The sequence below is a fragment of the Parasteatoda tepidariorum genome, chromosome 11 (genome assembly GCF_982258835.1).
Source record: "Parasteatoda tepidariorum strain Cologne lab strain chromosome 11, Ptep-v5.0, whole genome shotgun sequence".
NCBI lineage: Eukaryota > Metazoa > Arthropoda > Arachnida > Araneae > Theridiidae > Parasteatoda > Parasteatoda tepidariorum.
The window spans coordinates 43,704,059-43,717,571 of NC_141765.1; the positions used below are offsets into that span (position 1 = coordinate 43,704,059).

At 26.7% G+C, this 13,513-nt stretch overlaps 1 protein-coding gene across 3 annotated transcripts in view; it reads left to right on the plus strand.

Annotated features, from left to right (window-relative positions):
- Positions 1-13,513, plus strand: part of AP-2alpha (adaptor protein complex 2, subunit alpha) — a 66,871-nt gene that overhangs the window by 20,146 nt on the left and 33,212 nt on the right. For all 3 annotated transcript variants that reach the window (XM_016075126.3, XM_016075124.3, XM_016075125.4), the window contains exons 6-12: positions 1,037-1,166; positions 2,473-2,574; positions 7,713-7,821; positions 10,299-10,449; positions 11,649-11,720; positions 11,793-11,889; positions 12,767-12,904. In XM_016075126.3, the coding sequence (XP_015930612.1) occupies positions 1,037-1,166; positions 2,473-2,574; positions 7,713-7,821; positions 10,299-10,449; positions 11,649-11,720; positions 11,793-11,889; positions 12,767-12,904 (799 nt within the window). The remainder of the gene's footprint in view (positions 1-1,036; positions 1,167-2,472; positions 2,575-7,712; positions 7,822-10,298; positions 10,450-11,648; positions 11,721-11,792; positions 11,890-12,766; positions 12,905-13,513) is intronic.

The following is a 13,513-nucleotide window of genomic DNA, read 5'->3' on the forward strand; positions in this document are numbered from 1 at the left end:
GAAATTGATATATAGAATGCGCGAATTTCTCGCGGTAATCCTTTTTTAATGCGAGAAAAGAAAAAAATATGCGAGATTCTCGCGTTCTCACGCTGTAGTGATAACACTGATATATATATATGTATACATATATGTATATATATGTATACATATATGTATATATATGTATACATATATGTATATATATGTATACATATATGTATATATATGTGTATATATATATATGTATACATATATGTATATATATGTGTATATATATATATGTATACATATATGTATATATATGTATACATATATGTATATATATGTGTATATATATATATGTATACATATATGTATATATATGTGTATATATATATATGTATACATATATGTATATATATGTGTATATATATATATGTATACATATATGTATATATATGTGTATATATATATATGTATACATATATGTATATATATGTGTATATATATATATGTATACATATATGTATATATATGTGTATATATATATATGTATACATATATATATATATATGTGTATATATATATATGTATACATATATATATATATATATATATATATATATATATATATATATATATATATATATATATTTATGCATATATATATATATATATATATATATATATATATATATATATATATATATATATATGCGTAAATATACTTTGCCACCAATTTCTCCTGAGATATTAAAATATAGTGATCAATGATAGTTATTGTTCTGCAAGAACTCTTCTGTGCATTTTGCTAATTTAACTGAATAGTTGTATAGCCTCCTTGAAGTTGAATGAAATCGTAAGCGTTGTACAAATTTTTAAGATATTTTCTACATATTTTGTTTGAGAAAATGAAGTAGCAGAAATGAAGTACAGTAATTTAAATATCTATAGGATGAAACTGTAAAAATATTTATTTATTTGTTCTACTTTTAGCTAACTCTATCATTTTAGTATGCTCATTTTCTCTAGATGCTATTGTTTATAGTATATAGTATTTTTTGTTTTGTTACAGTGAAACTATTGATTTAGTGAAACAAAGTGCTGCCCTCTGCTTACTAAGACTTTTACGTACTATGCCGGAAATAATTCCTAGTGGTGAATGGACTACTCGTATTATACACCTTCTAAATGACCAGCATATGGTATGTTTTTAATATTTTTTCTTCAAAATGTAATTTGGGGGTTTTCAATGGTTTGTTTTTCACCAATGCTTTATCATGGGTTTCTGCTAGATTACCCAAGTGCTCAAATTAAATTTTTTGCATGTTTAAAGTGTGTATAGAAGCATTCTCACAAATCTCATTATTATTCTTAAAAATTTTATGTACTTTTCTCCCTTCTATGCCTTATCTTCTTAATCTTATTATATCTGTGTATAAAAATTTTATCATGCTTTCTAGGAATAAACTTTTTTGAGCAAATCAATGAGCTTTCTGTAACCGTTAAACTATTTTTTAGTACATTTGACTTTAATTGAATTCCATAAATTATTTTTTAATTCTTAATGAATGTTCAATGTTTCTCAATTAGCAGTTATTTTGAAAGGATAAAAGTTTTTATACATATACAGGCCATGCTTTATGATAAGACTTTTGTTATATAAATGAACCTAATAACCTGAGGCCTATATATATAAATATATAGTGAGTGTATAAATAAGAAAAATAATTAAGGAACTGGCAAAATTCCTGATAATAGTACAATAGTACACAAATGAAAATATATGCAACAAGCAATTAATTTTATTAAATAACATATGACCAGAGAATTGCAAAGTCTAAACTATGGGTTCCTTACTTGTATGTTACTTGCCTCAGTGAGCATTAAAAACTTCTAAGAGGGCTAGGAGCATTTTTTTTCTGTTTTTTGAACAAATATTTGCTAGAGCTATACATCAGTTTTGCAGGAAATTTATACTTCCACATTTTATTTAATAATACAACTCAACTATTTTGAAATCTCTTAAACTTTAATATGTCTGATGTATGTTCCACTAATTGTACAAAAGTGTTTCAAGCATTTTCACTACCAAAACTAGATTCATTGATTCAGCTTTTTCAATAAATTATTCTGTTAAAAAAAATTAAATTGCATTTTTTTAAAATCTGTAATCGAGGGATCATTCACTTAAATATGTATGAATTAAGTGAAAATGTAATTTTTATATGAATTTAATAGTACACAGCTAGTGTTCAGGATTTAAAATATTGTTATCGAATTTTTAACTGTATAAGATTCAATACATCACCTTCCTTTTTTTTTTCCAATACACAAAATAATTGCTTTATTAAATTTATTACTACAGCCTTAGTTTAAAGAAAAATTTGCTAATTATCAGATTTTGCTTATGTTTTTTAAATTCATTTAAACAAGTTATGTTTAAACATTAAATATCTTGATTGTTTTTATATTTAATTTGTATAATGTACTTAATGTAACTTTTAATAGGGTGTGGTAACTTCTGCAGTAAGCTTAATTGATGCATTCGTGAAGAAAAATCCTGATGAATATAAAGGCTGTGTGTCACTTGCTGTTTCCAGACTGAGCAGAGTAAGTTCGTACTATGGTGCTTTTACCTCTCTCTAAAGTAGCTTATTTTAATATTAATTTTTAAAAATTCTTTTTGTAAAACTTTATTATGTAATTGGTACTGTAAAATGATGATTAAGTGATCCCTCTAATTTTTACGAAAACCTCAGTCATGCTTGAGGGGTTGTTACACAGAACTAAAGAAAAATAAAAATCTTTTTGAGAAAAACAATTTAAGCAATAATCTGTGTTTGTGAAAAATGTTCCTTGTATCTAATGGTTAAAAAAAAAATTGGCTTTCAATTATATACAAAAAATTCTTCCACAATCAGCAAGTCAAAGGGAATGAAAGGAAAACATGCTTTTATATTTACCAATTGTTTGCTGCCATTTTGGGAACATGCTGTAAAAATTATATTTTGGTATTTTTATCTATAAAAAACACTCTAATAATTAATCAATCTGTTCAATTCTCAGAATTATATTTGTTCAAAAATATAAAATTAAAAAGATGTAGTTTTAATTTTTTTTTCTCCATTCATATTCAGATATTTATCAATAAATAATTCTGAAGCTAAAATTTCATTGTAGAATTATTGTTTCTCTTAGATTTCAGGGATGCTACGCCTGCTCCATTTGCGACAAACTGAGACAAAGCGGCATAACCGTGCCATTTTGCGACATTCAGCTCAGTTTCTGCCAAAGCTGCACCATTCAGAGACAAAACGTCCAAAATTTGACAAACCTGAATTCAGTTTCAAATATTAATCCGCATCGCCGTGATTCATTGGAGAGCATTTTGCCGTTCACGCCTCCTAAATACGTCATTTAAATGTCAGAAATTCCGTTTGGCAAATCAGCTATTGGAATGCATATAGAATATACGTTTTGTGTCTACAATTGGATTATGTACAGCAGTGAGTAGCAATCAGTATCGTATGCACGTGATCTTGTAAGAAAAGAGGGTATTCTTCCCTTATACTATTGGTTATTATCTTGCTTTTTTTTCTTAGGAAACTGTACAGTGCACATAATTATTCAGGGATGAAAGACTTCCGCGAAAATGCGGAAATCCGCTTTTTTCTCCCAATTTTTAAAATTTCCGACCATGTTCCAGAAACTAAAATTTTTAGGGAGTCCAATTAGAGAAACCCAAGCCCCCGGAACGATAGTCGGATTACCGCGACTTCGCTATAGAGTGGAAAGGAGTCTAAGCGTTTCGTTTCGACCGCCGATATTTAATTTTTTTTTTTGTTTGGATGATTTTCGGAATTTTAAATATTAAGAACTGCGCTGGAATATGCTAAAATCGCGATTTTTAATCAGACAATTTGAATATCAATCATCGATTTTCGTATTTAACTGATTTAAAACTTACGTGTTGCGATTTTTTTTACGCTATTTAAACATCGTACTAGCAATTCCTATTCACTCAATTTAAAAATTCAATATCGCGATCTGTATTCTCGCGAGTTTAAAATCCAACATCGCGATTCGTATTCATGCATTTTTAAATCCAATATTGCGATTCGTTATCACGTAGTTGTAATATCAGATCTCGTTTTTCGTATTTGTACGCTATTTAAAAATTACTCATTGCGATTCGTATTCACGTGATCTAAAAATTATGCATTGTGATTCTTACTTACGCGATTTAAAAATTCAATATCGCTATTTGTATTTTTGCGTTTTTAAAATCCAACAGCGCGATTCCTATTCACGTGACTTTAAAATTCAAAATCGTGATTCATATTCACGCGATTTTAAAATTCAATATCGTGATTTGTGTTTTTAAAATCCAGCAGCGCGATTCATATTCACGTGATTTTATAATCCAAAATCGTGATTCATATTCACGCGATTTTAAAATCCAATATCGTGATTTGTATTTTTGTGTGTTTAAAATCCAACAGCGCGATTCATATTCACATGATTTTATAATCCAAAATCGCGATATACATTCACGCGATTTTAAAATCCAACCGCACGATTCATATTCACGTGAATTTAAAATCCGATATCGTGATTCATATCCACTTGATTTGAAAATCAAAAATCGCGATTCATATTCACGCGATTTTAAAATCCAATATCGTGATTCATATTCACGCGATTTTAAAATCCAATATCGTGATTCATATTCACGCGATTTTAAAATCCAATATCGTGATTCATATTCACGCGATTTTAAAATCCAATATCGTGATTCATATTCACGCTATTTTAAAATCCAATATCGCGATTCATATTCACGCGATTTTAAAATCCAATATCGCGATTCATATTAACACGATTTTGAAATCCAATATCGCGATCCATAATCACGCGATTTTGAAATCCAATATCGCGATTCATATTCACACGATTTTAAAACCCAATATCGCAATTCATATTCACGCGATTTTAAAATCCAGTATCACGATTCTAGAAAGAAGTAGAATTAAGTTTTTTCTTGAATTAGTTACTGTAAAGATGTGATATATTTTTCTACAGTTGTTGCAGCTAAACAATTACTAAGTGCATTCATAATTACATTTTATGATTGTATATTTAGCTGTATAAATTAAAAGAACATTGTCAACTAACTGATCTTGTGAATGCAAGAAAGTACAATCTACTAGTCAATGCCAATTAACTAAAAGGTTTACTTTTATACTTAATAAAGGATGCAAGTCATTTTAGAAAGAAAAGTATATACAGTGGAAAGTCGCGTATCCGGAATCGGCGGGACTTTCCGAAGTCCGGATAATCGATTTTTCCGTATAATAGACCCCCAAGGTAAACAGAGATTAAAATGATCTGAATCTAAGAAGCAGAAATTAAATAACATTATTTTTCGGGCAATAATGTTTTAGTATTAGAATGATATCTAATCAATCAAAAACAAAATATTTAAAAAAAAAATAATTATTGCTATTATAAAAATAAATATAGGAAACTAAAAAAATTTACAGTTATGAAAATATTAATTGCTCTCTCCGCCATTTTGAACTAGAACGTTTCAAGCAAGAAGGGGAAATTCCCGTCATTCATTCATTAAGGTGGGTAGGTGAAGAAGCAAAATTCATTTCCTTCTTACTTGTCATTCAAGTTGAAGGGGGGGAAGTGACAAGTTCTTATTTTCTCTCCTGTCATTGGCTATCAATCAAGCATAAAGGCGTGGCATGCTGATTGGGTTCTCTTTATTTTTTCTTGTGTGACTAAAGGGGATTCCCCCTCCACTTTAACGTTTGCTGTGTTTACCCTTTTTCACAGTACTTCTTTTCCTAACACTTTATCAAAAAGGTTCCAGGAAATGCCTCTTTTACTAGCCAGCTGCACAAGAAAGAAGGGGGGAGGGGACTCAATTGTGCTCTTTTGAAAACAAATCTCCCCCCCCCTTTCCTGCATTCCAGAGGAGGAGCGGTTTAATGCATAGATCACTAGAAGCTAAGAAAGGAAAAAACCTGTCAAAATACTTTTTTTTTTTTTTTTAAGAGAGTGGGGAAGATGAAGAAATGTTTGTTTATTTTGATTGTTAAAAAGTGTCCGGGAAATTGACCCTTCCGGAAAAGGGACGTCCGGATATGGGACGTTACACTGTATGTGTCTTTTTAAATTGTTTATAATAGTTTTTATATATTTCTGTTTTGATATAAAAATGCATATATGCTAATTTTTGGCTATTAAGTGCTCCCTAAAATTTTCTTGAAAAATTCCTACCTAAAATATTTTAAAATTTCACTGCACCTCCTGAATTCTGTCAAAGAGTGGGTTTTTTTTGTGTTATTTAAATTTTTTTTAACTCTCATTATTTAATTACTGAATTTCTCTTTTAATTATTGAAATCTGTAGACCTTCCATTGTAACTGAATAGTTATATATTTTGAGATGAAATTTGAGCTCAAAATAAAATGGGTATTTTCCCTTTTGAATTACCAAAACTAAATAGATATTTCTTTTTAGAAAGGTTACACCATTATATTTTAAAAAATAAGAAAGTTAAAATTTACTTTGTAAAATTCTGGAACAGATACTATTCATTGGCATAAATGATAAATGCAATATATATGAAAACAACAGTCCACAAAACAATTTTGTGGACTCTTATGATCAATCATATGCAGGTTTTTTAAAATCCTAGCAATAGTGAATGTATGTATAATTGTAGTACTCCTAGTATGCTATTAATGGTTTTATGGATCCTGAAAATTATCTTTATATTGTTATCAAACTGATTAATAGTCATTTTAGCTGAGGTAAACTGAGTCAAAAAATAATTTTAGCTGAGACAAACTGAGCCAAAAAGAGATTTTAACTGAGACGAAATGCAATTTCTGGTGAGACAATTTGATATTTTGCGAGTAGCACCCCTGAGATTTAAATAAGTGCAAATTTGATAATTTATTGTTTGTAAGTGAGTCATGTTTGGAAAATTTTACTTTTAACACAGATGCTGTATTTCATATCTAAAAACCACTGATTGTTAAATGTAATATTTTTTACTTATTTTGACCTAAATTTATTCAAAATAATGAAAAAAGTTTGAAAAATATAATTAATGAAAATTCTGTGTCTAAGGGTTAATGAGTAGAATAATCCTTCAAAAAATTTTCCTCTATAGGTAAGAGTCAACAGAAATTTTTCCAAATTTTTTGCAATTGGTTTCTAGTGATAAAACTACTTAAAATTGCACTCAATGTGTTAAAATAAATTCAAAATGTAATATATGTTGCTCAGCAAACTCTTCAAATTTTTTCCCTTAATAATAGCATTTATGTTTTCAGAGCTTGATTATTTGAATAGTGCACTTTTTAACAATTTAATTAAAACCGTAGTTTTATGCTTTATCATTTTCTTATTAATGGTGTTTAAAATTTGTACTGGTGTTTGGTTTAAACCAACTTGCAACAGCGTTGGATACTTTTGTAAGGAAGTTAAAATTGTTATCTTGTTAGTTCCACTTTATATGGATACATTTTTATTGCTCTGAATGCATCTACATCAGAAAAGGAAACACAACTTTGACTATCTGCTTCTTGGAAATTAAAGAAGTATCTTTTGTTACTTATACATAACAATTATGTTTGGTATATTGTAAAATTTTTTTAAATTTTAATTATATATAGACATTATTTGTTCCGGCTATTCAAGAGAATATTTTGTACTTTTTATTTTAGATTGTGACTGCCTCTTATACAGATTTACAAGATTATACATATTATTTTGTTCCTGCTCCATGGTTGTCTGTAAAATTATTACGCCTACTGCAGAATTATCCTCCACCAGGTAAGTTTATTTTATTTCAATTTGTGTGTCTTGAGATAAATAGTTAGGTTTTATGAAAATGACTATGTTGATTGATATTGCTGTAAACTAGATAAGTTTTGCTAGTAAAATATCAATTAGAATTCAATGCCACATAGGTTTATTTTTATTAAATATAAATTTATATATAGGTCATTTTCATATTTAGGTACCATATATTGTCAGTTTGAAAAGTAATTGAAATTCTAAGAAACAAAAACTTGAAAAGATTTTTCTTAGTGTCATACTTATTAATACAGTTTCTCGTACAAGAAGTACAATGATTTATGGTCCTAATTTTAAAAAAAAATTTATTTTAAGGAAAAATTAAATTAAGGGAAGCTGAAAATACAGTTGTCCAAAACATAAACACTAAAATGTTATTACACAAATTACATTCCAATAACTAAGTTTTCCACTCTGTCATATTTTTACAATTGTGTAAAATTGTCAATTACTTTCTGATAAGATTATAACAAATAAGAAGTAATTTTTTAATTAATAAAATATATTAATCCAGAAATTAATGTCTTAATTGCTAATAAAAATTTTCTTTACTCGAACTTTTTAATCTAATTATATGTCATTTGCATTATAATGCTTTTTTTTTAACATACTCATTTAATGTTTAATAATAAATTTTTAAAAAACATTAGTGTTTTGTTAATCATATTCTAAGAACACTCAAAATTTTAGAGACAAATTGCTATCCTGAAGTAACACATTTAAAAATGTTAAAACACATTTATAAATGTTATTGTGAAATTTATAAAGGTTAAAATTTAGCTTTGTATTCCCCTCCCTCTCAAAAAATAGTCTTAAAGTTAAACTGGAATTGGCAACTGAATTGTTTCTACAAAAATGTTTAGCGGGGCAACAATAAGAAGAAAAAAAGAGTATCACACTTAACATCATGAAAAGGTAAAATAAAAAGGCAAAGACAATTTAAAGTCTTCATAAAATGTTAGTAAAGAAAAATGTTTCTGTGAAAGTTTCAGACAAGTTTACTAAACTTCTTTCATCCAAAACATGTATGAATTCCAACAAATAGTGGACGAAGTACTTATTAAATACAAATTTTAATGAACCTAGGGATAAAATAAAATGGTAAACTTGGTCAAATAAATTAAATGTGCAACAAAAAACAAGTATGGTAAAAAGAGTTAATATTCATGTTATATCGAAAGAAATTATGAAGACAAGCATTTATGAACTGATAACAAAATTCAACAATAAGAGCAGATTAAAAAAAAAAAAATTTCAATATTAGACAACAATATCATATTATAACAATAACATACTAAAATTGTTAAAAAAAAACTTCAATGAAATAACGCAATGCTATACATTAACTTCTTAGAATATTATGTTTGCAAACTTGCCACAGAAATTTTAGTACATCATTTTAGACCTTCAAGAATACAAGTTACATTACGCAATAGAATTTTATATTAAAAAAAAAAATGAAGAGAAATATCAGTTTTTTTTCTAGACAATTTCGCAGTGCTAAGATCATCATGAGCCAGTTGCAATTTGGGTTCATCTTTAACCAATATTAGATGAACTTAAGAAAAATTCCACCAAAATGGACACCTTTGGATGGTCCCACAATGCAATATCAGTTTGTTATCTTTATATATCTTCAATATCTTTTTGCTTTCCCTTTTAGACAGCTCTAGTTGAGAACAATTTTAAATATGAATCATGGTAATTTTATGAGACGTCATGGTTAAGGAGCTGGAGTTGGAGCTGCTTTCGAGTAAGCAGGTGACTAAGAAGCTTTACTGGGTATAGATATACCTGATGCAAAGACCCATTTCCCTATTTTGAAAGATACATTAAATATTAACCTTCAATATACTTTTTAAAAAAATGTCATATCTGTTATAAAAATTTTTCTTATAAAATGCAAATTGATGTATTATTAATATTGTAAAAGGTTCATATTTCTTTTTATCTAATACGAGAACAAATAACAGAAGTAAATTTTTGTTTTACAGAACTTTATAAAACGATGCTTGAAAAATTTTTAGAATGGTAAGACATGGCAAAAACAATTAAATAAATATTTTTATAATTAAAAATATTTATTTAATCTATAGTAGGACCCTAAAGTTACAATAAATTCTAATTTGCATTATTGTGTGCTGAGATTTAAATAGTTTAATTTAATTAAACAGGTTAGGTAACAGACATGACAATTTTCAACAAATCTGACAAATTTAACAAGTAAAATATTTTTCAAAATATAAACTGCAAAAAACACAAATTATTTGAAAGATTTATATGTTTAATTATTTTAGAAAATTATGCTAGTTTAATAATTTTATTTATTTATACTTCAATTTCTCAAATGGTACCTAATTTTGAAAATGTCTTTTGAAATTTTGTCTTTTTTAAAAAGATTAACTGACTTTTATTTCTTTATTAAATATAAAGCACCTTTTTTATATTTTTAGAAGATGCTGGTGTAAGAGGACGTTTAACTGAGTGCCTTGAAACTATTTTAAATAAAGCTCAAGAGCCACCCAAATCCAAAAAAGTGCAGCATTCCAATGCAAAAAATGCAGTTTTATTTGAAGCCATTAGTTTAATAATTCATATGGATAGGTATTGACTGTTTATTTTTTAACATTAAGAAGTTAGTAGCTTAATCTGTTTCAAAAAAGTTTTAAGTTATTTTTAATGTTTAGTTTTAGTTAATTAGTTATTTTTATAATTCAGAAAATATATTTTTAGTTTTTAATTGGCTTTATCATGTGATTCACATATTTGGAAGAAGCCTATTTTTTAATTTAAAAAAAAATTGCTCTTTTGTTTTGAACAAATTGCTGGGAAATATTTGTTTATTTTTAGCAGTTATTTTTAAAACTTTAAAAATGTAGTATATTGTTATGTAGTGTCTAATGATAAAATAATTTTGATGTTGATGTGCCATCTATATATCATAATGAAACTACAAAATAATTTGTTTACAAAGAAAAGACTGAGTAAGCAATATAAACAAAAGTCAATTGATTAATGGATTCTAATATATTGTGTTCCGATTGTTTCATTATTGATCGTTGTATTTAAGCTTTACTCTATTTAAAAAAAATTTTTGATTTTATAATTATAACTTCTATTAATATTATTCACTAGAAAATTTAAATACAATTTTGTAAATATAAAAATGTATTTCATGCATTAGAAAGTATTGGGGACCTAATAATCAAAAGGAATGACCCACAATTATTTAATTTTAATATCTTAAGTTTAAAAAATATGGAAATAAAACACTTAAATTTCGTTCTTTGCTCTAATAGCACTCATATGATATGATTATGTATTATGCAATAATGAATGACACATTCAGAATATGAATTTTGTTAATTTCAATATTTCTGTAGTAACATTTTCTTTTTCATTAGGAGGTGGATTTTTTTTCTTTCTATATAACTGGAAAATTGTAAATATTTTTTACATATTTACAATTGTACGTATCCTTTACAGGATTTTAGTTGCTGCCTATTTATTGTTTTTTAAAATGTTTCAATCTTAAATTGTTTATTTTTTTATTTATAGCTGTAGTAGCAATCGTTATGATCCAAGTAGTCAGGTGTTTGAGAATAAACTTTGTATTTTATAAAATTTCAAGAAATTCTCTCATATTTATCTTTGAAAATATTAATAAAGAAAAAAGATTGGCTTTTTTCTCAGATTTAAAGCTATTTAAATTTTATTCTAAAAATTAAATAAAAAATTTTTTTAGAGGAATATTTTAATAATTTTAAATATAAGTTAACCTTTGTCTTTTTTTTTTTAAATAGTGAGCCAAACCTTCTTGTAAGAGCATGTAACCAGCTCGGTCAATTTCTTCAACACAGAGAAACAAATTTAAGGTAATTTGCTTTTAGAGTACTCTTTTAGGAAAAGAGTTAAGTCATCAGATAATGACATTTTTTTCATTATAGATACTTAGCTTTGGAAAGCATGTGCTTGCTTGCTACATCTGAGTTTTCTCATGAAGCTGTCAAGAAACATCAAGAAACTATTATTAATGCACTGAAAGTATGTTTCTAAATTAACTAAAATAATTTTAAATTTGATTTCTTTTGAAAACAGAGTTTTTTCTTAATATAATCCTGTTCATATTAGTAGGGATAAACATCTTTCTTATGGTGGTAACTCCTAAGTTTTTATCTTCTGATAATATGGCTGTCATGACGCCGAGATGCCCTTTTTATTTCCTTTTTTGCACCGGACTAGTTTATAAGTCTGTTCAGTCAGCTTACCTAGATCATACTATTTAGGTTGTTGCAGTATAACTAATTCTAACTATTTTATCTGGAATTATACATTAGACTGAACTTCTGGTAAAAAAATACTCTTGCTCAAACACTTAACTAATACTTTAAGATTTATTAAGATAGTTTATCAATGAAGTTTATAAATTATAAGCTAATGCACTTTTTTAAGCATTTCTTTCATTAAATTCTTTGACTTCTATTGATTTTTTGGATAAATTGTGAAGTTATGTAAAATTTTAAACTTAGTCATATAAATGTGAATCTATTATTTTAATTTCATATCAGTATAGGATTCAATTAAGCTTTTGTTTAAAATCAATCGCTTTATTTGCAAAATATAAGAAAAATTAATCATGTTAAGCACTAAATCTTATAATTATTTGAATATCCCAGCTGCTAAATGCTTCTTACAAAATATAATAACTGTATAACAAAATGTTAGTTTTCCTTTTATAAATGAAGTTATTTTGCTATTAAAAAGAATGAAGCAAAAATTTTAATTTTGAAGTTAAGAAAGAACTTGATGTGTAGATATATTAATCTCACTTTTTTTTTAAATCAAAAAACAGGTTTTGCATCTGAACAAATCTTGTTATAATTTACCTAATTGTTTTTTGTAAATTAATTTTATTATCTAGACGGAAAAAGATGTTAGTGTTCGTCAACGTGCTGTTGATCTTCTCTATGCCATGTGTGATAAAAGTAATGCTGAAGAAATTGTAGGAGAAATGTTGTCTTACTTGGAAACTGCAGATTATTCAATCCGTGAGGAAATGGTATTTTTGCATTTTCTCTTTCTATTTTCTATTCATAGTTATGCTATTTATCTTATAGTATGCACAAATTTTCAAATTTTTTACTGATAGAAGCATATTTATTTTGTTCTCTGATGCAGTTGCCAAAGTAAGGAAAAATTTATAAATAGAATTTTATATTGATTAGCTCAAAAAAAAAAATCTTAAATTTTCATAATTTTTTCTTTTTTTAAATCTGTGAGGCTGTAATCTATAATGTTTTAACTTAAAATTATTAATCAGTATGAGAAGTAGCTTGCGTTTTGTTCACTATCTCCAGCTAATATTCTATAAAACATGTCACTATAAGCATACTCATTAGCTTTATTTTTCTGTTGTGTTTTTGAACTGTTCTAGTTACATTATTACTTCAATGTTTGTTGATTTATCTTGATAATAAGATGTTTATGAAATTAATGTGAGGAAGTTAGATTCTAAGGGAACTAGAAATAATTATTGCAAAATTAGAAAATAAATTTCTTAGGAATGTAGAGTGAGTTAGTGGAGGAGAGGTGGAACAGATCAAAAAACATAATAAATTTAGTTGATGAAAACTTTGGGAATAGAGGGCGAAAAGACTAACAAAGATGG